This window comes from Gossypium arboreum, chromosome 1, assembly GCF_025698485.1.
Source record: "Gossypium arboreum isolate Shixiya-1 chromosome 1, ASM2569848v2, whole genome shotgun sequence".
In the NCBI taxonomy this organism is placed as follows: Eukaryota; Viridiplantae; Streptophyta; class Magnoliopsida; order Malvales; family Malvaceae; genus Gossypium; species Gossypium arboreum.
Genome location: NC_069070.1, coordinates 13,816,319 through 13,843,276, shown reverse-complemented (window position 1 = coordinate 13,843,276; position 26,958 = coordinate 13,816,319). Strand labels below are relative to the sequence as shown.

Genomic DNA, 26,958 nt, shown 5'->3' with positions numbered 1-26,958 from the left:
ATAATGGTGACTGGTGAAATTGAATATCCCTCGTCAATTAAAGAGTCGAAGTTGACTAGTTTGAAGTGAAGACAACTTGGTCATAAGAGGGAAAAAGGCATAATCATTTTGTATAAAAGAGGTTCTCTTTTGGATGCTGGTTTTGAAAAGATATTCTAGCTTCTAAACATAGTTTTGATTCAGTTAATATCCTGCATTGATCAAGATAAGCCCGTGGTGGGTTTTGGCAAAGAAGGCGTTGTGAAAATACGAGTCAAGGTGGATATTTATGGAGTTATACCTCATTTTTTTTCTTCTCCCCGTTAAATTCTATTTTTAGTTTCTCACTTAAACTCTAATTAGTGTAGGTTATTTTAATATTATTTGATCTACAAATTTAGCCAATAAATAGGTCATTTTTTCACCTTAGAAAAATAACCAATTACACATTTAAGTATAGCTTTTATAAGCTTTTAGAGAATTTTGTATTTATGTTTGAGGGTTCTTATTTCAGGTTTCGAGGTTTAGTTTTATTTCTATCTTTTGTACTCTTGATTTTTGCCATTTTAATTAAATTATCTTTCTCCGTATTTTTTATCCTCTTTGGAAGGTTTTTTTTCTACGTAAAATATTTGTGTTTGATCTTTTCAATTTCTTCATTATTTTACTTGTTCATTGCTTAAACTAGGTTTGTCTCCAACAATTAAATATATATTAATATAAACAACATTTTAAATTGATATAATAGAAATATTAAATTGATTCAAAATTTTACATGCATGACCAATAAAAACATATTGTCAAATTCAAGGACTGAATTGATAAAATATTAATAATATAAAAATTAAAAATACATAAAATCACTTAAATTTTACACTAATTTAATTGAATTTCTTTCCATATTTTTATATTTATATTAATAAAATTTTGCTCATACCCTTTTTATCTACCGTTTATTTATTTACTTTTTAGAATATTATCCACTATTTTATTTAATTTTTGTAAAATAGATCTACTATTTATTGAAGATAAAGAAAGGGGGGATTTGTAGACCACTGAAGTTTTAGGGGAAAGTTGAGAACCTGAATCAGAGACGTGGCACGATAAGGGCTGGGGTTGTCTTTGTAGGTTTGGGTGGGTTGTCTTATCATGGATCTTTCATGTCCTCAGACAATCTAAACCATAATATTTGTTTGGTCAAAAAGACCATATTCCTAGCCCTGTTCTAAGCATTACCCCAACCCTAAACCTTCAAGGAAAACACACTCCTTTGAACTATTTGACGGGTCCTTGTATTGAAGGGCCTTAGAGTTAGGAGTCAGTAATTTAATGTTCTCTAGCATTTGGTTTAAATAATTGGATTAAATCTCAAAATTATAAGTAGATTTTAGTTTAATATATAATTTTATATAAATTTTAATTTTATGTGATTTTATATATAATATTTTAATTTAATTTAATTCTTATAAATTATTAATATAATTATTGGTAAAACATCATATTATGTTTATATATAGCATACACAAATAATTACATTTATCCAATATTAAAATACTTTAATGTATTTATTTATTTAAATGTGTATAATTGAATCAAAATGAAAATTTTATTTATATATTTGAACCACATTCAAAGTTTCACATATATAATCGCACAAATTAAAATTTATGTATAATTTTATTTTTAAAATTTATAGAGGTAATTTAACCAAATATGAACATTTGAAAGTGGAATAAGCACTATTATTTAGGTTTAATACTTGAATTTCATACAGTTTTCTGATAATTTTATATATACTTACATTTAATAAAAATTAATACATTTTTTATTTTTAAAAAAAACCTGTAAACTTATTGAAATATAGTAGTATAGAACTTCAAGATAGGAAGCCCAATTTTTAGGCCTAAAGAAGTAATAGTGATTTGTGGGGATGGGATGATGGGCCTGCTGGGTAGTAAGTGAGCATAGGAAGAGGAAATTTCAATAGTACCCCGAGAGAGCGAGGGAGGGAGCAGTGGATATGGCAGAGGAAGCAGAAGTGGATAAAACAACTCCTCATATTAGCCTTTCTTTTTAGTCCGTCCATTTCACAAACCCTCATCCTCAAAGCCACAGAGGAATAAGATAACACAAACCCAAATCTCTTTTACCTTCTCTTCTTCATTTTCCAAAGCCAAAGGCCAAAACCCTCCTTTCCTCTCTTCTCCTCTCCTCTACAAGGAAATGGCAATTTCATCAACAGCAGCAGCCACTGCCGCTTCTTCTAAGCTTAGATACCCACACGCCTCCCCTTTCCCAACTCACTCCTCAACCACCACCTCTGCCTTTTTCTCCTCAATTCCCTCTAAACTAACCCCTACCCACCTCTCCTCTTCCTTCCTCCCTCCTTTCCTCACTACCGTTGCCACCACTTACGTATTCCCTCGCCGTCGCGATTCTTTCACCGTCAAAGCTGCCCGTGGGAAATTCGAACGCAAAAAGCCCCACGTTAACATCGGGACCATCGGCCATGTCGACCACGGCAAAACCACCTTAACTGCCGCTCTAACTATGGCCTTAGCTTCCATGGGTAACAGTGCCCCAAAAAAGTACGACGAAATTGATGCCGCCCCTGAAGAGCGTGCCCGTGGCATCACCATTAACACCGCCACTGTTGAATACGAAACCGAAAATCGCCATTACGCCCACGTCGACTGCCCAGGGCACGCTGATTATGTCAAAAACATGATTACCGGAGCTGCCCAAATGGACGGTGCTATCTTGGTTGTTTCCGGAGCCGATGGACCCATGCCTCAGACTAAAGAACATATCTTGTTGGCTAAACAGGTCGGTGTCCCTAACGTGGTTGTGTTTTTGAACAAACAAGACCAGGTAGATGATGAAGAGCTTTTGCAATTAGTGGAATTGGAGGTGCGTGAATTGCTTTCTAGTTACGAATTTCCCGGTGATGATGTCCCTATTATTTCTGGCTCCGCACTTTTAGCTTTAGAAGCTTTGATGGCTAAGCCCAGTATTCCTAGAGGTGAAAACCAATGGGTGGATAAGATTTATGAACTTATGGATGCTGTTGATAGTTACATTCCTGTTCCTCAAAGACAAACAGATTTGCCTTTCTTGTTAGCTGTTGAGGATGTGTTTTCCATCACGGGTCGTGGTACTGTTGCCACTGGTCGTATCGAGAGAGGTACTGTTAAGGTTGGAGAGACTGTTGACATTGTTGGATTGAAGGATACAAGGAACGTAACAGTTACTGGTGTGGAAATGTTTCAAAAGACATTAGATGACGCCATGGCTGGTGATAATGTTGGGTTGTTACTTAGAGGTGTTCAAAAGGCCGATATTCAGAGAGGGATGGTTTTGGCTAAACCAGGGACAATCACTCCGCATACCAAGTTCAGCGCCATTGTCTATGTGTTGAAGAAGGAAGAGGGTGGCAGACATTCTCCCTTCTTCGCAGGTTATAGGCCTCAGTTCTACATGAGGACCACTGATGTCACTGGAAGGGTGGCTTCCATTATGAATGATAAGGATGAGGAGTCTAAGATGGTTATGCCTGGTGACCGTGTAAAGATGGTAGTTGAGCTTATCATGCCTGTGGCTTGTGAGCAAGGGATGCGGTTTGCTATTAGAGAAGGAGGGAAGACAGTTGGAGCCGGGGTTATTCAGTCTATTATTGAGTGATCTTAGGATACTTTGGCGTTGCAGGATATGTTATTTGCTGTTGCAGTGATGTCAAAGAACCTTCATATGCCAAATGTCAAGGTCATGCAATTAGTTTCGTCACCATTTATAGAACCTCTTTCATTCCAATGTCATATTTTGGAGTTTTGTATTTCTTTTGCTTCAGACTCATGTCTAATCTAGTTGATTGGTAATATTCATGTCACAATTCGATATGATTTTATTTCTCTGGTGCTTTTGCTGTTATAGCTAATTCTTAATCATACCTTTTGCTTGCTCTAGAACATTTGATGTTCCTCATATGGTTTACCTACGGTAGTCCCCTCGAGGAATTCATTTAATCTTCTAGGTTTTTCTTGTCTATTGTCCATGACAAGCATATATTCATATATACATGCTATTCTTTTAGTCGGTGTTCAGCAAGCTTTGCTCCATCTCCAGCTTGGGGCATGTAGCAAAGTACACTATTCACATTCTTTCCGGCCATGATCTGTTACATTATTCACATTCTGGCCAAGATCTGTTTGTTTGTAAATTTTGTGGTTTTATGGATTAAAATGGATGTACAAAGGCATAACAAGCTGATGGTATCAAAACACGGGTGGAGAATAAAGAAAAATAAATAAAACAAGACATATCTCAGCTTAATTTATGAAACAGAGTTTGTACACTCAGTATACAGTGACTTCATATATGTGTGTGTATATATATATAGTAAATTCTACTCTAGACCTGAATACAGGCATGCTTTACCTTTTGATGAATATATATGTTTATGCTAAGCTCAGAAGATGTTGACATGACTACCTCTTGAACAAATGTTGCTCTTTGCCATTCGTTTGCATGTAGTCCCCTTCCAAATGAGAAAACCATAGAACCGAAAATGTCTCTACTTGTACATCAGAAATAAAAAAAAACCAAAGAATCGGAAATCAAAATTTGAGACTATATTAGACCATCCTATACAGAAGCTGACAAGCTGAGAGCAAAATTTTCATTTTCGTTTTCGTACATGAAGACAATGATTTGAGTTGAGATAAATCATGATTCTAGAAATGTTCAATAACCATCAAAGGAAGTTCTCGGCATCCTTCATGCCTTTGAACTCCTCTGGTGTCAGCAATCAACTTGTAGTTTGAAATCATCAACACGCCACCACTCTTTGTTGTCTTTACAATCAAAAGTTCACTCTTGAGCTTCTTGATCTCGCCACACATCACTTCCACCAACGCCTCGAGGGTCTTGTTCTTCCAAGCAAGATCCCCTAAGGTTTCCCTCACATCCTATTGTAGCCCCTCTAAGCTCATCTCGAGACTCCATCATTGTTGAACTTGATCTCCTTAAGGGAATCCTCGGTATCCTCCACCCACATAAGGACATCACTCATAGTATACTCGACCTTGGCCATCTGGGTCTCAACGATCTTCACAAAGTCCTTCGAGCTTCCTTTCTTGCCCTTTGCAGCACCTTGCCTCTCCACCACATCGTCCTCTTGCTTGTTCACCTTCTCGAACTTGGTCACCATCATTCACTACCATGGGACTAAACGCAAGCTTTAATACCACTTGTCACGAGCCAACTCTGTTCGTCTGCGGTCTTAGGCTCAGTTCCAAGAATAAAGAAGTCCGAGTTAGCCTTCAATCTTTACTTGGGAAAGACTTTGGCACACTTAGCCTAGACAAGTATATTTCGATATACTGTTTCAGATTAATCTATTTTTAATTTAATGAATATATGTATATAAAAATATTTACAATTACCAAAATTTAAATAAATTTTAAATAAAAATATTCATCAATAAACTCCACAAATAAAAATACATAATTCAATAAATCTACAATTAATAAGAAAAAAAGAAGTTGAAGGGTGAAGGGTGAAGGGTGAAGGGTGAAGGGAGATTTTTTTTATAACAGAAGTTAAAGGGTAGTGAGAATTTTTTCTTTGATAATGGGGTAAGTTTTTTTTATTATATTATAGATTTTTATTTTAAATGTGAAAGTATGTCCCAAAATAAATTGAAGTTTAAAATGTTAGACATTACTTTTCACTGTATTCTTTTTTTTTATTGGTTATTACATTCTAATTAAGTTATTAGCATAATAGTAAATAGTTAAAAAAATTCTTACTTTCTAATATTATTCATGTAATGGCTGATGCACTATGTTCCAATCAGTGTGACTGAAATGAGCCAATGTGATTGACAAAATTTTCACCAATGCAGAAAATGGTATTGCTTGTTCTGTTTTAGTACTAGAACAGTGCGCACTAACCGACATAACTAGAAATGGTGCGAAACCGACTACCATGAGCCAAACTACAATAAATTTAGTGTGTTAACTTTAATTGAGCTTTCTTCCGTTCAGTTTTAAATAACAATTCATCCTTGTTAGTGTTTATTAAGCTTACCATCTCTAAAACCAAATTGGAATCCAATTTAGTTCCAAGGTTAAACTAGAAATTCAAATTGGTCCAAAATCTTACACAAAACTAGTTATCAGAAAATTTGAAGAATATACTGTGAAATTCGAGTCAAGGGACCAGGAAAAAATTAGTTATTTATAGTAGAACTTACTTAAAGTTGATTAAAAAACCTAATTTATATATTTTCTTTTGACGCCCCTCTTCAATCTTCATGGATGTAAAGATTATTTTTCTCCTTGCTTTTTCTCTTATCGCACACTTTTAGAAGACTTAGGAAAATTTCTATCGTTATTCTTTTTCAAGTTTTTCAACTTTTTTGTTTAGACATTAAAAATAAAAATATGGATTCGTATGACCAAATAGTTAGCAATACCTTAGTAAAGTGAATCTTGACCTTACAAAAGTTATTTTATGCCTGATGTAGATAACTGTTGGGACTTACTGTTTAAACGGCTACAAGTTTTCAACAACCGAACTTAATGTTGATATAAAAGCTAAGGAAATTGATTTAAGATGCCAATCACCATAGTTCTAGAAATATTTTTTAATCAATGTTATTATATGTTTTTAACAAATTCGAGATAGAATCCAAATGATATATGTTTTATTTCTTCTGTTGTGCATGCTTATAATTTGTTTAATTTTTATTTCACTAACTTATAATCAGATTGCACACAAGCATGAAAATCCATTTTTTTTCACGCCAAATAGTTTGTGTAATTTTGTAGGATCATTTTGTCATGAATAACACCCTTAACTTATATTTTATTTGTGCTTTGCAACCTTATCATTATTATAACATTTTGTACCAATGCCTTGATAATCTAATTGCTTGTTTGAGTTAAATGAATAACTGCTCGAGTCTATTATATTATTGTGTGCTTTGTTTAGGTTTTTAATTTTGTTATGCTTGAAAACAAAACAAACATGATTTAATTGTTAGCTTTAGTCCATCTGCATCTTGTGTACGACTCTATCCCATAACCTGTAATCTCATTACACGCGAGGATTTAAAGTCAAGATAGACAAGGCATCAATGGCAGTGGGTATCTCTAAAGATTTAACATTTTCAGCATAAGAACCATCCATTTTACACCAGAACAAAACTCCATTACTTCAGTCGGGCAGTTCAGAATGCTCCCTCCGGGCTGTGTCAATCATTGTGTTCAACAACTTGTTAGGGTCACAACAATACGGGTTGTCAAGTGCTGCATGCGCCAAAAATGGTAGTTTTCTTAATGTTCTTCCACTCAATCCCTGTAAACAAACATACACTAATTATTTCACCAAAAGCCTTGCTAGATTCAATGTGCTCTCAGTCAGGGCTTCGGTTTCTAACCTCACATGCTTCAGCAGCCTCTGCTAATTGCTTACACAGATGAAATGTTGTTTGAACTTCATGAATCTCATGCATTTTCAATTTCTCTTTCAAAGTAACATAGTCTGAAAGGATGTATTGGCTTGAACCCTAAAGAAAGCCATAGTTGACTTGGGCATTAAGTAAAGAGATGAAACCATGGTGGTCTTAAGCATAGTTCTGCATCCTTACCTGGATATTTGATATTATTCCTTTCCGAATAAGTTCCTGCAAGCAGGATCTTAAAATTTCATAACGAGCTTGAAGAGTTGGAGGGCCCACATATGCTTTGATATCAGCTCGGTCAACAAAAGCGATATCTGCAATACTATCAGTAAATTTACATATTCCAATTCCCAACAATGAGGATTTTTCACAGAAAAGTGACATTCATAACTACAAAAATAGTAACAAGATGCAGAAATGTAAAATATCCCTCAATACATAATATAAGAGGACTCTCTGAGGCTCAATCGGCATCATTACTATTGCAACAATTAGGAGGTCGTGGGTTTGAGAGCGCTTAAGCACAACTTTTTCTCTGATTTAAGAATGGAGAGAGGCTATGGGTAGCAGTACGCTTTGCATTAGAAAAAAAGAAAGACTATCTGATAAAAGTTGCTAACAGTAAGACTATCTGATAAAAGTTTCTAACAGTTAGAAGATTCCAATACTAATCCAAGAGGAGATAATGACCAAATTACCATGCAAACTTGCAGAGTTCAAGTAAATACAACACTTTCAGTATAAGGAACCAATATGAAATAGATTATAGGCTTACCAATAGCAGCAGTTATATTGGATGTGGTCAAAATTATAACATTGGGAGATGATTTCAGCTTATCCATCTGAGTCAATAGCGCGTTTACAACCTGAGGTACATTTTCAAGTTGTATTAGGTGTAAAGTTGAGTTAAATATACCCACTCACATAAAGAAGTGCATTTAAGAAAGAATTTACAAAGTAGTCTAATGCTGCACAAAACCATACCCGAATGGAATCTGAAGGCTCAGAACCAGACAAAGCAGCCTTTCTAGCAGCAGCAAGACTTTCAACTTCATCTGCAGTAACATCATCACATCTAAAGAATCACACGCTAAAAAGACCAGAAATGATCAAAACCCTCAGTAATAAAAGACTCACCAATTAGAACAAATACTAGATTGTTTTCTTCTTCTATCATTTCTTGAATTTTTTGGAAAAGCTTTGCAACCTATAAGACCGGGGTAAAGAATGTAAACTACATATCATTAACATCCAGGAGTTCATTACATTTCTGTTATAAGTTCAACAAATTGATACAGAGACATACCAATTTGCCACTCTCAGAGAACCATTTACTAAACAAAGAATGTGCATTAACTTCAATCAATTGGCATTGTGGATATCTGAAAAAAGAATGGCAACCCGAAAACAAAATAAGGTTAAAACCAATCATCTGACAAGATAAGTATAGGACCTTAAAGAGATAAATGCATCAGACAATGAAATTAACAAAAAACCTGGAGCTGAATCTAATGGATAGCTTTTGTGCCAGCGCTTTACATAGAGATGTCTTTCCGGTCCCTGGGGGACCATGTAAAAGAATAATGCTGCAAAAAATAATAATATAATAATAAAATAAATTCACCAATCAGATTTCTTGTTGGTACTATTATCAATGCCTATGATCAACTGTACTTTCCTATCATTATCTAGATGACAGAAAAATGGAGAAAAGTATCAGAGAAAGAAACTAAAATATCTACTTCTGAAAATTTTGAACCAATGACCATATGAAGCCTTGCTTCATATAATTTCAAGAAGTAGCCCTCAGGGCAATGTCATGCAACAGGGGACTGCCAAATTGCTTGAAGAAAATTTTGGAAGTTGGAAAGTAAGCATGTAAATGCGCGTATGTGTCTAGGCTCCCTACAGGGTTTTTCATCATCAAGATTGCAGAACCACGATGTTACAGTTGCCTTTTGTAGGCAAGACAAGAAAAATAAGTTTATTTTAGTCCCTTATACTTTATATATAATATTTAAAGCCAAATCCTCTAATAAAAATGAAATATATCTTATGTGGATGATCTAAAATTTTGACATGTGAACTGCTTAAAATACCTCCATGTGTCATATCATATATTTAATATTTTATTTTTCTTTAAAAATTAAATTACATCAATTATATGAAAATTATTTTATGATATGCATTTCACCTAACATAGAAGGCATATTAATAATTGTCAAAATTAAGCATTTACATGATAGTATTGATAATAATCGAAGTAGATTAGTTTACACAATCATTTGTAAAAAGTACAAATTAAGCATTTATTGTTAAGCTTAACAGATAATAGTCAAAACTTCATAATAATAATTGTAAACTTATTATTAAGCATAATGTACTATTCAACTTCACCTAATTATTAAAACTCTAATAATCATATTAGATAGGTTAAAATTTTCTATTAGTTCCTATACTATGCATAAATTATAGATTTAGTTCTAATTTAATTTGAGCTTTTTAGTCCCTGCACTTTTTTATTTTAAAATTTCAATTTCAATACTAAAAAATGGTAACTATTAAATTCATTAAATTAAGTTTTCCTATTTCCAAAATCTAATATATAAACTTACTATTACATGTGTAATGCCATATTAGCTTACTATAGTTCATTAAGTTAAATTTCAATAATATCATTCTATATTTACATAATCTACGGATAAAAGATAATGTGATATTTTAATTTCATCTTGATTATAAATATCATTATTTGAAATAATATTGTTTTACCAAATTTATAATTGATTATGCACAGATTTGAAAATAATTTAATTCAAAATAAAGAGGTTTAAAATACTCTTCCTAAGAGTCTAAGGTTAAGAGCTTTTTTCAACAAGTTCTAAGTTTAGGAGCTCCCTCGACGAGTTCCATATATTATTATAGGTTCATGTGGTAGAAATTGCAACAAGGGAAAGGCTCCATCAATCGAAGTAGATTTTCAAGTGAATCGCTTGATGACTTTATCCATAACCCTTGAACATAACTTGACATCAGATACAGACACTTATGCAATTCTAATGCTAAACAGGAGAGGGCCTTGTTCGAAGAAAGAGCAGTAAAAGCAAAGTCACAAATGGCAGCAAACATTGCATAAATCAAGTCTAAATTGGAAAATCAGTTGCAACAACTGTTGCTACAATTACGGGAACTTTTTGTTGGTTTTAACTGAAACCATGAAAGAGGCACAATGGGGGTACAAGTAGCAGTAACCATTATAGAACAAACAATCGAATGGAACTGCAGACAGGGCTTGGAGTAGTGCCGTGGTACACAAAGCGTGTTCCAACCTTTGATGGATCAGAGGACCCGTTAATTTGGTTACACTAATGTGAGAATTTCTTTTCTAATCAACAGACAGTGAAAATAGACAATGTTAGTTTTGGCAGCTTCACATGCTGGGTGAGGTGCAATTATGGTACTATCAGATGGAGCAAGAGGAACCAAATCTCACACGGGAGGCATTCAAGTAATTCAAGAGGAACCGATCTTACCTAGGATCGCAAATCCCAAGTTTGTCTATGAAGAGCAGATCTAATTGTATTAGTGTCTATAATTGATTCTTCTGTGTAATACTAATCGATAGGGCCTCATTGGTAAGTGCTACAAGATCTCATGCATTGGAACCCACGGTTATGGACCCGAATCCATTAGTATGGAACATTTTCTTTTCCAAGTGAAATCCCCTAGTATATGAAAAAGTGTTTTCGTTGTTGTGGAATAAGAAGCCTTCGTATCTTAATACATGTATTTAATTTATTCAGGGCTATTAGAGTGGGATCCACTTTTTGGGCTCCTAGGATAGGTGAACTAATTAACTTGAAATTTGTTTGAAGGAGAAAGATAAAGGGATAATAAAAATAATTTAATCAAAAAAAAATTAAATAATATTTTAATAATATATATTTTTCTTCTTAACAAAAATTATTTTATGAAAATTAAAATCAAGAAACATGGCATGATTTAATTGGCTAGAGATCTTTTTTAACAACTGTGAAGTTTTGGACTAAAAATTATAACCAAGAAATACTTTAGGTATCAAAATGGGCCAAAATAGGTTTAAGTACCAAAATAGGAAAGCGGGTATATTTCAGGGGTCAAACCATTAATTAAGCCTATTCCTAATTCGAATAATTTATTTTAGCAAGGATCTTATGCATTAAAAGTCTTTAATTTTAGTTTCCTATGTCAAAGAATAAAACCTATGTAACCTTTATTTAAGAGAGATCATTCTAGGTGATAAAACAATTAATCCAAATTACAAAGTTTTAAGATTCTCTCTTCCCAACGAGTCTAAGGTTAGGACGAGTTCTAAGGTTATGAGATCCCTTCAACAAGTTCCATATGTTATTAATCATAAGTTCTTCTCAAAATAGAAATCGCAACAAGTGAAATGCTCACTCAATCAAAGCAGACTTTCAAGTGACTAGCTCCGTGATTTGATCCATAACCCATGAATTTAACACACAACAAAGTTGATTTATCAAGAACATGTAATTATGCATGAAGCTGAAAGATAGACAAGTGATACATTCTAAAGCCCAATTCAAATTTTAGTATTGGGGGTCAAACTAGGACAACCCCAACTGGAACAATCTAACCAGTTGACTCATTACTAAATAGGGACCATGGTACTAGCTTTGAAAGAGAAAAATGATACTTCCTCTTTTCTTTCATATTTTTTGGCACAAAATGATACTAGTTTGTTGAAACTTTTTTAAGTCATGAGGAGATTCCATACCGGTTCCATGACACAAGGAAAGGATCAACACCTTTTTCAGTAAAAAGCAATGCACTGGCTGCATAACGCAATAACCGCTGCTTTAGGCCAGATTCATATATTAAGCTGCAAAATCAAGTTCTAGCATCATTATAAAAACTAACTCAATCCTTCAAGAAAAACAGATGCTGCAGACAAACCTCTCCCACATGCCGTCAAATTCCTTAGCTGGTAGGATCCATTCATTGAAGCTGGACAACTGGCCATCCCCAGTCAATTCCTCACATGGTCCCTCCTCACTAAGCTGACAAGTCAACAATCATATCCATTCAACTTTAAACAAACATAAAGTAAGTATAAACTGAAGAGTTGGTCACACAATTTGAAATTTCTGCAGGCCAAGCAAACACCGTATCAACATCCTACTGTTACAAACTAAAGCAGATGTTCCATTTGAAATGTGGTTCAATTTCAAACAAAATGTGAACAGCCACTACTAAGTCAAGTTGTTGGGAAAAATGTGCCAATCATAATCACAAAAAGATAACCACCTTTTAATCTTACTAAGATTAGAGTAGCGTTGTACCTGAAAGACATGAACAATGGGTTTCACTTGCCAGAACAAAAGAATATCATGGTTTTTCACCCATTCATCTACAAAACCAACAATTTGAACAAGATGAGTACATTATAATCCCCCAGCCTCTCTCCATAAATAATTGAACTCTTGAACAAAAATAAGATAATCAATTATCAAACTAAATGCCTCAAATTTAACAATCAAATCTGTCAAAAATATACATTTCCTTACTTTCCTCATTTCTCACTTTCACTAAAAACTTCAAACGCAAAAAGATAGCAAAAGACAACAGAAAAAGTAAAATATACCTGTATCACATATACGGATTCTGTGTACATTTTCCATGAGAAATGGATCATCATTAGGCACAGGAATGGGACCATCAACGTAGCTCAGGCTTCTCTTTTCAAGCATTCTAATTGCAAAACAGAATAGCTTAATCTCAGCATTTCAGTTAAAAACCCCCAAAACTAACCCTAATCTCTTTAAAATTAGCATATTCTTAAAGCATAAGAATCAAACAACAGTCACCAGTCAAATATTTTTAAATAAATAAAAGAAAATCATTTTAACTTCTTACTGTTCAACGGCTTTTCGGACATCGTCAGGGCGAGCTGTGCTTGAAGGTTTTAAGCAAACTTCAACTGACAATAAAAGAACAGATACAAACATAAATCAGACATTAAAAAAAGAAATCAAATTTGTGAAAAGAGTGAGACTAAGGAATCACCAGAAACGTGAAATTTTTCATGAGGCCCGTTAGAAGGCGATGCCGGGGATGATGCTAAAGGGACGCCGTTTTGGTCGGAGATCTTGACGCCCTCGAGGTTTGGAACGGAAATATCCATTGGAGAGCTCATCTTTTTTTTCTTATTTGTTTCGGTGATTAAGAGACTACGGATTATAATGTGAATAGCATTGCAGAGAATCTGGACAAAGATCGGGTTTTTTGAGGGTTAAATCAGAAACACTGGATAGGTTGGAAAGAAAATTGAAATGGGCGGGAAAAAAAGAGGCTGACAAAATAGAATGGCATTGTGCTTACTCGAATTTCTTTCCTTTTAGCGGTGGCTTCTTTTTTTTTTTTTCTTTAGCCTAGTTCTAAAATTATTAAGTGGATATCAAAATTTTTAGGACTTCTTTTTCAGAACATAATGGAAACAAAATTAATTATAGAAATAATATAAATTTTTTAATTATTCAAATAATCTGGACATATGAAAATCTCAAATATCGATATAATAGTTAATGATTCGAGGTGATGATAATATATATATTTGGTCAGATATGATAACATCGTAAATTAAATCATGAGTTATGATATTGATTTAGGGTTCTCATGGAGAGGCAAATTTAGGGATTGCAGGAGTCCCGGCTCTCCTAAAATGTAAAATTATTATTTAAGTTCTTAATTTTTTTTAAATTTTGAATTGATAAAGATAAAATTATATTTTAGCTCCCTTAAAATTATAAAATTTTAATCAATTTAAAAATTATAAATATATAAACTATAAAAAAATTAAAATTTTATTCGACCTCCCCTAAAAATTTGTTCTGCCATCGCTTGTTATAGAAAAAAAAGTGTAAAAGGACTGAATGAAAATTTTCCATTTTCTTTTCCCTTCCACTTCCAACTTAATTTGGCCTGTTAGCTTTTTCTTTTTTTAATTGACTATAACAAGTAAATGTAGGGCTTGAAAAATAAATAACTCCTTTCACTTTTTAAATTTAAAAATAATTAACCTATAAAAAGGAAATTTAAAAAGAAAGATTTGTCCATGTAAATAAAGATAAAAAATTGGAAACAATGAACCCTAACTCCATTTACCCTTTTTGTTTTTTTGTAGTTCCGTTTGCTAAATCTAAACCCAAGAAACTTTAATCTCAAAATATTTTGAAACCTAAAATTAATTGAAACCTCTTCTTCTATTAATTTATGAATATATGCCATTTTTTTTTATAAAATTTAAGAAATTAGGCCTATAGGTCATTTTTGAGAAAAAGTAAAAATGCATATTATAATCCGTGTTTTCACTGAAAATTGATAATTTAATTTTTCTAGTGTGATGGTTAAATATTAGTGTTTTTATCCTTGAGTCTCGATTTGATTCCTCTCCTACTCACATTTATATTTTTTATTTCATGTTATTTAGAACTTTTTATTTTTAATTAATATTTTAACTAATTAACTTTTTAGGTTAGATGGTGAGATAATTAAAATTTCATCATTAAGTAAGTCCAATTTCTCTAATAAGCATTTTAATATGTATTTTTTATTTCATGGTGTTTCAAGTTTTTTTAGTTAATGTTTATAATTATGTATTTTTAATTTCATGGTGTCTCAAGTTTTTTAATTACACCATGAAATAAAAATACATATTAAAATGCTTATTAGAGAAAATAAACTTGGGATTTAAGAATAAAATCACATCTAACCAAAAGAGCTAATGTATTAAAATGTTAATTAAAAATAAAAAGTTTGAAACAATATGAAATAAAAATATAAATGTGAGTAGAAAAAGAATCGAACCTAGGACTCAAGGATAAAAACACTAAACATTTAACCATCTAACCAAAGGAACTAAATTATTAATTTTTAATAGAAACGTACCTTGTAGAACACGTTTTATTTCTCTCTCCAAAAACAACTTATACTAATAAATATAAAAAAAAGCCTAATTTTTTAAATTTGATAAAAAACTGTATATATCAATAATTTAACCCCCTTCCAAATGTGTCATAAAAATCCAAATTTGTTGGTTATTTGATTATCGTGAAAAAGGGCTTAGATTTTTTAAAAATAATATTTACAACACGTTTGATTGGAGGAACGAAATAAGATTGTAATGTAATAGAGCTATAATCAGTAATTCAGTTGTTTGGTTGAATATAATGAAACAGGGTTATAATGGAATAGAGCTGTAATGTAATAGAACTGTAATGGAATAAAGCTGTAATCAGTAATTCAGTTGTTTGGTTGAATGGAATGGAATAGAGCTATAATAGTATTCTTGTGTTTGGTTGAATGCAATGGAATAGATCTATATTAGTATCATTGTATTTGGTTGAATGGAATAGATGTTGTAATAGCATAAGGAAAAATGTTTAAATGACCAAAGTACTCATAATAATTTTTTTTAGATAGATGGTTATTGTTATTATTTATTAAATTTTAATAAGATTATTATTAAATATAATTTAATAACATTCTTAATATAATTATTATTAAAATATGAATTAATAGAAATCATAATATATAATATTATAAAAATAATATATAACATACATTATTATTTTTAAGTCGCAATGCATATTTAATGTGCTAAAATATTATTAGCGAAACAAATAATTTAATTATCTTCTAAACTAAAAAGTAAAAGATTAGAACTAATAAATAGCTTGAGAGTTATATTTTACATCCAAACATAATGTTCATACATTAACAACAAGTTACATGATGTCATTAGCTTATATGCCATAATCTATATGTTAAATTTTACAACACCAAAAAGTTACAACAGTTTGTGGCATTCTACTAATGGCATCTTACCATCCAAATATTACATATACAGAAAGTTACCAAAACATCACCAGCACAACCATGATTTTTAATAGTCAGAAAGAAATCTTCTCACACATTCCAATTGGACTGAAGAAGGTAGACTAAAGAAAATGAGCATTTGTGTTAGATGATCAGGAATTTTGCTCAACGTACGATAGCACTCATCCCCAGTTAATCTTTCTACTTCGCATAAGATCATATATAATTTTTGAGCACTTTCTTGAAGGCAATGCTCCTATTTAATTCAAGGCTAACAATCTATATGTTTTCCCCCAATAACATGGCAGCATCAATAATTGAAATATAAATTTGTTCACTTCCATCAGAAATCTTTTTTTTCTTCTTTAAAGATGTGGAACCATCTTGGTTTGGCTTCGACAGTTGCAATTGTGTAGCTGAGACATCCATCTCATTCAAGGAAATATCATCTTCGCATCTACGGTAATTGTTTCCTTCTTTAAGATTATTTGCAGTAACTACATTCTCAACATCTATTTCTTCAACAATATCTGCAGCTATTTGAGCATCTTTCTCAGTGGCTCGATCTTTTGCATATATGGAAGTAAGTTGGTCATAAAAAGGGAAACTGTGATGTCTGAATTGACTGGCTGCTTTATGACTCTATAAAAAAAGAAGGAATCCACATTAGATATAAGTTTGGTCAAAATAAGGTAATAAAGATATGAAATAATTCTTACACTTATATATGAGTTCCACACAGCATCTTCAGCAACAACCATCTGTCTATACTCGTCCCAACCAAAGCTGCTATTGTCTTTTTTTTATCACTGAGCATGTCGTAAATGATTGCCCGATCCTTTTTCAATTTCTTAATCCTCGATTCAAAATTAGGTTTAGCTTTCAAATAGCATGAGGTAAAACTTTTTTCTAACATTCTTTCCAGCTCATTTAAATAATCATCCTTGAATTCATATATGCATTATAGGTTCCAACATTGTACAAGTCGACCATACATGCAACCAATGCAACATCTTCTTCTAGAACCCATTTCCTTTTGGTTCCTAGAGAATTTTGGGAAGAAACACTTGATTGTGAAAAGCCTGACATAACTATCTTAAGAAAAAACGCAAATTAAAATTAGGTTCAATATTATGAATTAGAAGGTTGACGCTTTGTAAAATTATAACACATGACGAATCAAAAGAAAATAAGTAATTCAACAAGTTTAGTACAATACATAAAGACAATTCAAACAACACCAAAGTTTTGTAAATTAGATACATGAAATAACATAAACAAATTAACCTTTTACTATGTTTTAATAAACCTAACTAATTTCTAGATGCTTGCCATTCATAGAATATTTGATTGGCTAGTTCCATCCTCCAAGTAGCTTATGTATCCAATGGATGAATATTTTCGAGATTCGGCTCATCGTCAGCTATCACATTACTAGGTATGTAGCACCCTAAACCTGGCCCAGATGTTAAGGCCGAATCCAACGTGCCACTTTGAAGTCAAAAACCCGTGTTCCCTTTTTAGTGTTTTAAAAAGCCAACTTTTGTCAAACTAACCAAGTGAATGGAAGCTGGGCACCAGGTAGGTATCCATAACAGAGGAGGTGAGCCATGAAGGCTGCTTAAGTACCAAGCTCTCCGATTGGATCCAATCCTAGACATGTCCACATCCATCGTGACGTTGTGTTATTTTAAAAAAAACAAGTATCGTTTTGAATTCACGCCCTAAGTCTAGCCCATTTGAATTATTATCCATCAATTTAAAGTTGTTTAAAATAATATAATCCCAGAAAATCAAAGAACAAAATAAAGTTAAAATGGCCTTATTACAACCCAAAAATTAAATAGTAATTAAAAATAACTTAAGAAAACCAGTCTCTTTTTCAAACCCAAAAGTGTTCACCATGGCCACTCTGAATCCCTTCCAGCTCTAAGTCACCCACATCAAGGCTCACCTGTAAGGTTAAAGAAGGGGTGAGTTTGAGGAAACTCAGTGTGTAAGGAAAACCCATTCAAAGCCCAAGTCAGTTCAAGCCTATTGGGCCTAAGCCCCCATTCAGGTAATAGTGGTACTGGACCAGAGCCCTTTTCAGATTACAATAAACTGGGCCTTAGCCCCTTATTCAGATAACAGTATGGCCCATAGGCCCATTTCAAAATACATGCAACATCAATAACATATGCAAGCCCATTTGGGGAGACTACTCAACCCACTAACCACTACACTCCACCCGTACCAGCCCTACACTCCATGTGGGGAATAACTCAACCCACCCAACCCAACACTCTACAGTTGCAGCCTTGCTGCTCAGTTAACAGTAAATTGAGGCAAAGCCTCCAATACGTGGACAAGCCACTTTCAGTACTTCCTCCGTCAATATCCCAGTCCCATGCATTAGATAATAACAACATGGCATGCAGTAAATAACAACAGTCAAACATGCATTTAGGTCAATTTAACCCTAAGAGTATTTCGGTAATTTATCTCTTAGGGATAAAACTGTAAATTTTCCACTTTTAAAGGTCTTTCAGTAATTTATCTATTTTAGGGTTTTTCATGCATATTCCTACTTTTCACGTACTAATGTAATCACGTATCGAGGGTTCTTACCGAATTGGGCCGTTGGCCCATCATTCCAATTTTGGCCCATTAAGCCCAAAAATATCGAGGCACGTAAATCATGCACTTTGCGGTCCAAACATTGCAGCTTACCAAAAACATTAATCGATTTACCTCACGAGCATTCGCACACTCGCAAATCTACAAAATACCGATTTTCAGCATTTCAACTTTTCGGCTTTTGCCGATCTAGACTAAGAAAGAGGGTGTTAGTTACACACCTGTTTGCGACGATATGCTGACGAGATCCACACATGAACTGCCTACAATTGGATTACTAACACATTAATCTAACTATTCAAATACGAACTACGTACTAACCCCTTACAATATTCGGCCAACCACACCTAAAGATCATAGTAAGCTTATAAGAAAACAATAAGCAACTCATTAACAATTTTTTGTCAATGTTTACCACATAATCATAATTTCACTGCAAGCTGTCTTCCTGAGCAACAGTCACTAAATTATTTATAACTAGAGCTACGAAACTCCAAATCAAGTGCCGTTAATTTTCCCTGAAAATAGACTCATATATCTTCTATCCATAAAATTTTCAGAATTTTTGGTATGGCCAATCAATACCAGATTTTTCTTAAAGTTTCCCATGTTTCACTATTTGACTAATCTGACCACTCTTCATTACGAATCAAATTTCTCATTATATAGAATTTAAAATATGTTCTCGTTTATTCCATTTGAAACTAGACTCATTAAGCTTTAATTACATAATTTATGCAGCTTCTAACTCATCTCCCACAATTTATGGTGATTTTCCAAAGTCATGTTACTGCTGCTGTCCCAAGCAGATTTATTACCAAATCACTCTTTCACACCTAACTTGCATGCTTGTTATTTAAACATGTATATCACCAATCAATCATCACATATCTATGATTTTACTTAAGTATAATCTCCATTTCATCATTTTAAAGCACAACATGTTAGCCGATTTTTCCCCTTAGCATCTAAGGCACATGCATGCTCATTTGTTTGGCTCAACTTCACCTATCTTCCATTTTTCATCAAAAGAACATGAAACAACAACCATTTCCTTCATTTTAATTCATGACTAAATGCTCACAACACAGCTAAAAACCAAAATATGCTTCAAGAGTTAAGGTAGAATCAAGAAGAACTAATGAACATCAAGATAGAAGCAAACTACCATGAACTTACCTTCAATTTTCTTCCTCAAGTGACCGAACATTCAAGAGCTTTCTCCTCTCCTTTCTCTTCTCTAACTTTCGGCTATGATGAACAAAGATGGACAAAACTTTGTTCTTTTCACCCCTTTTTCTTTTAATAAAATTTCATATTTCATCCATTTAATTCTTTAATACAAAAGACATGAAATGCCCATCATGGAACATTTACCTAAACCATTATCATGGAACATTTACCTAACCTATTATCATGGAATATTTACCTAATCCATTATCATGGAACATTTACCTAACCCATTATCAATTTGTACCATGAATTATGGATATCAAGTGCTCATATTGTCTACAACAACATGATGGCTGGCCACTTCATGTAAAATGGGAGGTTTGTCATGCAAATCCTCCTATTTTGCGCTCCTCTTTATTTGGCCACTTCAATTTAGCCTATAGCATTTTCAAACATTTTCACATAGGTCCTATTTCATAATTTCACCCCCTTTTTCTTATGGAACAAAAATTAACTAAAATTGCCTGGTTCTATCTTAAGCTTGGGCCTTCTAGAGGCCCACTAACATAATTAAACCTTTGCCAACATTCACAGAATTCCCGAAAATTGGGGCGTTACAAGGTAATCCTTCTCTCAACTCCGTTTCAATAAGATCAAAACTCATATATGTTCAAATAAAATTATGGAGCAAATAACATGCAATAATGATTCTATTATACACCCTCATAAGATAGAATGATGGACTCATAAGTATGACCCATCTAAGTTTTAATAACCCAAAACATCTTTCAACAACATTGCACATTGAAGCCTATTTCATATTGAAAATTCTTCTGGAGTACTTGGTTGGTAACCCTGATGCCACTTATTCAAATGATATCTTTGTCTTCTAAAAGGAGCGAGAAATCCCCCACAGTTTGTGTAACCAATACCAACTAGATAATAGCAACCTATAAAAAAGAAAAAGAAAATTATTTATCATGGTTAACTTTCCAAAAAATGTTTGATCTTAAAAATTAATTCAAATTCCTCTAATTTTGCACTTTACCATGAGGAACTTTTAGTCCATGTCTCATACTAATGGCATTTCGAAGTACCTATCTATCAGCAACAAAACCTTCCCAACCAGGAAGAACATAAACAAAATGCATATTAGGTGTACAAACACCTAACATATTTGTTGCTATATCGCCTATTCGCGTTCAATATCTAGGTTTATCAATTATTGGAACCTTAATCTTGATGTGGGTTCCATCTAAAAAACCTAAGCAATTCTATATCACATGTATAAAACTTCGGGTTAAGTTACTATATTTAAATCTAAATAAACTAAATTATGTATGAGCTATATATGGAACTCACTCCAATACCTTGAACTGTTTCCACCTTGGGTCTGTAGAATTAGTTGTAATTGGCTCTAGTTTTTTACATAGCACATCTTGTAAACGTATGGCAACATTTAAAACATCGTGAAATGATTTACTAACGGTTTCCCCAAACCAATTAGAGTGATGCTTGGTAACTCAATTTTTAAGGTGATGATAAATGATATGTAAAAACATTACTACTTGCTCATCAACAAGCATGTTCCTTGACGACTTCAATCCTCCTAATGTTTGTAACATCTTACATAGTTTAAAAAAATTAATTCTATTCATCCTAACTTGTTCAATACAGGTCTTGTCACTAGTATATACAAGTCTTTTCACATAATCTTGTTTTGCATAAAAATCTAAAATATATTATCTAATCATTAGTCTATAAGTATGTACGCTATGGATGACACCTAATGTAACTAAGAACCAACTCACAACTGTACACATTTGCAACCATACTGTCAATGCAAGAACAATTGTTTTACACCACTCACTTTATACTACTAAAGTAAAAAAATCATTAGTGCAAGGTATTATAGTATTACATATCTTCAAATCATAGTAAAAAGATCATATTTCTTCAATAATAATCTTAATAATAGTAAAAAAAAATCAAAGAATTTAGTTGTAAAAGAACTTACAGTGATTTAGTGAAATAAAAGAGGTTCAGCTGTGGGTGAAGGAAGCAATCAAGCGAGCTAAAGAAGAAGAGGAAGCAATAACACATTACCAAAGAAAAATGAACAATACATATTAAGAATCTTTGTAGGACACAAAATAGAAATTACAAATATCTTTGCAAGTAAAAAACTTGAAATTAATTTCTTTATCAAATTTCATTCAACAAAACTGGCTCTTTATTTAGCAAATAATAATGTCTTGAACAAAATTTTACATGTTGTATTTACGTGTTGCATTTTAAAATTTTAACAGGGTTGCAGGCTCTTTAATCGTTTACTTCCATTTATTTGTTGTAGTTACATGTATGGATTCTTTTCAGTTCAGTACTTGTATTATTAGATCAAAGTGACTATATCGTCAAATTTGAGGTAATATAGGGACTGAAATTATAATTTGACCAATTTAAAATGTCTTAGATAAGCTTAATACATGTTTAATCAACATACTTTTATTTCTAACAATTTATTCACTCTATCAATCCAAATGTTATTACTATTAAAATTATTTTACTAAATATAGATTCATTATGTCATTATTTCTTTAGTTGCATGTCTACTTTTCTTTATTAATTGATGACTATTATCTTATTAAAATGACTGATTAAAATTGTATATTATCTTTTCTTTTTATCTTGTTATGTAGCGAATCTTTTTTATACATGACATTTTTTCTTTAAGAAAATGAGTCCACAAATCTCTAATAGTTCAGATTATATGGTATTTGTTAATAATACACACCTATATTTATATATGTAAATTATTTTTATTCAATTCTTACTACTATTATAATCTTTTAAATCCTTAAATTAAAGGAAAATACATGTTTTGAAATTCAATTACTCTTAATTGTTACACTTGTAATTGTGTCAACTAAATTAAGGTTCAACTGATTATATGTATGTAAATTTTAATACTAATTTTAGTGTACTGATTTTAGTGTGCTTTAGTACTCTTAATACTTGTTGGTAAATAAGTTTTAGTTTAACATACAAATACATTTATGCCAAATTTTAATGCACATCCAATATTTCATTTGACATAAGGATTAATTTAAATAAAATTCAAAATGTTGAATTTGTTTTGCTGTAATTTTCATAAAGAAATTTAATATTTAGTAATTTTATTTATAAGAATTTAGTTGTTTTATTTTTAAAATTTTTAAATTTAAATTCAATTGTTAATATTATCAAAATTTATGTTTTAAATTTATTGGTGTAAAAAAATACACTTGGCCTAGGTTAACATGAAAATGTCATTATAATGAATCAAAATTTATAGAATTTTTTTATTAACATTAATAATAATTGAATTATATTTCTAAATCTAATTTTAAAATAAAATAAATAAATTAGTCTAATAAAACAATACTTACCAAAATAAGGAGAGGTCAGTTTATAGGTAAAACTACAATTTTCAGATATGGAAAGAGAGACCATGATCTTAATAGTCTCTACATCAAAGTCAAGAAAAGAGATACCATTTGTAGATTCCAAGATTATTCCAAAAACTGGGAATTTCTGTTGGGCCAAATTGCAACAAAAAGAAAATAAAAGGAGTCACCCCAACAACCACAACAAAAAAGCCTTTTCAATTGTTCTTTTTTTGTCCCAACGCCTGAAACTCTCTTAATATGGAAGGCAAAAAAAAGTAATGATATAAAAAATAACTATTTACTTCCAATATGGAAGGCAAAAGATATATTAATAAGTATTCAAACCTCCTAAAACACTTCAATGATATCAAAAGACATTCACATAACCACTAAAAAGTAACAGTAAGGTAGATAAAAGAAGAAACTGAAATTTATAAATCACTTATTGCCCATATTCAACAAGTTTTCGAAGATTCTGATTGTCCAAAATTTCCAAAATCAACTTCTTATTCTCATCAATGTACTGGTAAGTGATGATTTGGGTTAAAATGGTTTTAAAATCTAAAATCGAAACCAAATCCACATAATATAAATTAACCTACTATTGTAATCTAGCTAAAATCGAAACCTATCAAACTAAATTTGACTATTATGATTAGTTTCATTTATTTGCATTAAACTTTGTTCACCCTATGCAATTCACAGTTTTATTTAAAAAGTAAAAGAATAAAATAAAAGAAAGAGAGAGAGCATGTTATGAAAATGATATGAATAACTTATTATGTAATGCACAACTGATGGTAAATTTGTGATTTCATTCTAGTATTATACTATTTTTAAAGTTGACATCAATATGATAATACATCATCATATAGAAAATTATGAGAACACTAAGCAAAAACAATAGAAACTTAAGGGCACGTTTTCAAAATGTTCTTTTTATTTCGTTTTTTTCCTTTGATAACGTTACAACACAAAATAGATAAAACCAAATATGTTCCAATCATTAACATGAAAATATTACAAAATGGAAAAAAAACAATACAAAACAAAAACAAACTAATGATTCCAATCTAAAAGAGCAAACATCAAAAAGTGAGCAGTTGCTTTTATTACGAGTTCATTGATGTGTGTATTTACGTGTCCTGCATGGAGCAAGTGAGCAGTTTCCAATCCAAAAGAGTCAAGTGATTATAGCTTTGAAACCAGTTTCCAATCTAAATTGACTCATTTATCAAAAAGATAAAGGAATTACAAAGATAAATGAAAAGTAGATGGAAAAGAGACATGTTCGAGAATCTCTTAATCGTTGAGTGGTTCGAGTAGTTTTAGTGCCTAAGAAAGTAGTATTAGAAAGTTTGTTGTCTATAGGTGCTGCAGGCAGAGATAAGCATTTAAATCTTAAATCTAATTAACTGTGTTTTTGACAACATGAGAAAAGAAATTCAAGCCAAATTTAATGGTTCAATAGACCAATGAATGAGAAGCCTTAAGATTATATCCTAAATTTTCCATCGAACAGTTTTGTTAAACTTACCAGGGCCAGTTTCCCCAAGGTTCCACCTTCAAAAAGCGGAGAAGACTGTATAGATCCTCCAGCTTGTTCTATGGCAATAAATTTTCTTATTAGAAAGCATACAAAACCTTGGAAATCAATAGGTTAGAAAACAAGTGAGAACTGCAAAGTTAAATTAACAGATTATCAAAAAAAATTACGTGTAATGCCCCGTACCCGAGACCGTCGCCGGAGTCGAACACGAGGTGTTAATAGACTTAATTCATTACTTAAACAGCTCAAACAATTTATTTTTAAAATTTTCAGTCAAGCTAACAATCTGCGTCATAGTCGCTTAAAAATTCATATCTCGAGTTACGAAACTCGAAACCCAATTCCGTAAATTTTCCCTGAAACTAGACTCATATATATATTTACTAATTTTTTTCTAGAATTTTTGGTTGAGCCAATTAGTACAGTTTATTAGTTAAAGTCTCCCCTATTTCAGGGTTCGACTGCTCTGACCTCTGTGTATTACGAATTAGATATCTCCCTGTACAGAGTTTCAATGACTATACTGTTTGTTTCTAATAAAACTAGACTCAAAATAGGAATCTGTACATATAAATCATGACTTCTAATTATCTTTTAACAATTTATGGTGAATTTCCAAAGTCAGAACAGGGGATCTAGAAATCGCTATGGCCCTGTTTCACAAAAATTTAAACATCTCATAAAATATAACTCATATACCTGTTTCGCTTCTTCCATATGAAAATAGACTCATCAAGCTTCGATTCCATAACTTATTCATTATTTAATTCCATTTATACTATTTTCAGTGATTTTTCAAATTCACGTCACTATTGCTGTCTGAATCTATTTTATGGTAAATTTTACCTATTTCATGGTTTCCATGGATTAGCTAGCAATTTGACATACATAACACCAAATATGATCATGATTAGCCATTCCAATGGCTAATCATTACCAAGCATTTCCATACCACTCAATAACCATATCATAAGACCATATATACAAAATAATTATAATGCTATACATGCCATACTCAAAATATACAAGCCATTATGCCAAGATGGTATGCGGATAGTGTGAGCGAGCCTCCGACCGTTCCCGATTTCCGAGCTGGCTTGTCAAAACTACAAGGAATGAAAAGGAGGGAGTAAGCATAAATGCTTAATAAGTTCACATGCAAATAGCAAGTAACATAACCATATAAGCAAACATAAAACATCATTTGCATAATCATCACCAAGACATTCATATCACATTTTCATTTATCATCTTACCATATTGTTGTTATATCGAGTTTTCAACCCGAGGGTTAAGTACATACCTGTTCAAAGTATCCATTTCACAACACTTACCAATACGTCCCTTTCATCTTGAGTATTCCTCCATTTGAGTAGAACTTTACCCGTTGAACACATCGGAATATAATTCGGATACATGGAAAGTTTGCACATAAGTGCCACATATGTAGCCAAGCTACTATGTAACCCGTCCATAAGCGAACTCGGACTCAACTCAACGAGCTCAGGCGTTCGCATCCATGAGTGAACTCGGACTCAACTCAACGAGTTCGGATGCCTAGTTACATCTCACGAACTCGGACTCAACTCAACGAGTTCGGATGCTCAACCATCCTAGTGACATGTCACTTGTATCCTAATCCATTCCTAAGGTTCAACGGGACCTTTTTCCCAATCATGTGTCTCAACCATCTTCTACGAAATGCCGATACCGATACTCGATAGTATTTCACATTTTCCAAGTATATCACATAATTTGACATATTATCAAACAATTGTCACAAGTATGATATTTCATAATAATTATCATATCATTTAAATAACATTAAAACATTTAGAATAACAACTATGTTACCAACATTTACA

General features: G+C 32.3%; 2 protein-coding genes and 1 long non-coding RNA gene across 3 annotated transcripts; 1 reads left to right on the top strand and 2 right to left on the bottom strand.

The window, feature by feature from the left end:
* The first annotated feature begins 1,961 nt into the window (after window positions 1-1,961).
* LOC108483120 (elongation factor Tu, chloroplastic) lies at window positions 1,962-3,875 on the top strand. The gene has a single exon (XM_017786340.2). It carries the CDS (start codon window positions 2,203-2,205, stop codon window positions 3,658-3,660), a length of 1,458 nt encoding a protein of 485 aa, XP_017641829.1. The 5' UTR covers window positions 1,962-2,202; the 3' UTR covers window positions 3,661-3,875.
* A 3,137-nt stretch (window positions 3,876-7,012) lies between these two features.
* On the bottom strand, window positions 7,013-13,892 carry LOC108480981 (pachytene checkpoint protein 2 homolog). Its single transcript, XM_017784140.2, has 14 exons — window positions 13,514-13,892; window positions 13,364-13,427; window positions 13,092-13,198; window positions 12,790-12,857; window positions 12,404-12,507; window positions 12,225-12,329; window positions 8,941-9,030; window positions 8,751-8,826; window positions 8,582-8,651; window positions 8,429-8,499; window positions 8,220-8,310; window positions 7,631-7,758; window positions 7,421-7,549; window positions 7,013-7,338 (listed from the first exon to the last, which is right to left on the bottom strand). Exons 1-14 carry the CDS (start codon window positions 13,641-13,643, stop codon window positions 7,198-7,200), a joined length of 1,374 nt encoding a protein of 457 aa, XP_017639629.1. The 5' UTR covers window positions 13,644-13,892; the 3' UTR covers window positions 7,013-7,197.
* A 4,176-nt stretch (window positions 13,893-18,068) lies between these two features.
* Window positions 18,069-20,368, bottom strand: LOC128293271 (uncharacterized). The gene is made up of 3 exons (XR_008283434.1): window positions 20,123-20,368; window positions 19,165-19,206; window positions 18,069-18,278 (listed from the first exon to the last, which is right to left on the bottom strand). It is a non-coding gene; the product is annotated as an uncharacterized LOC128293271 (long non-coding RNA).
* Window positions 20,369-26,958: the final 6,590 nt, after the last annotated feature.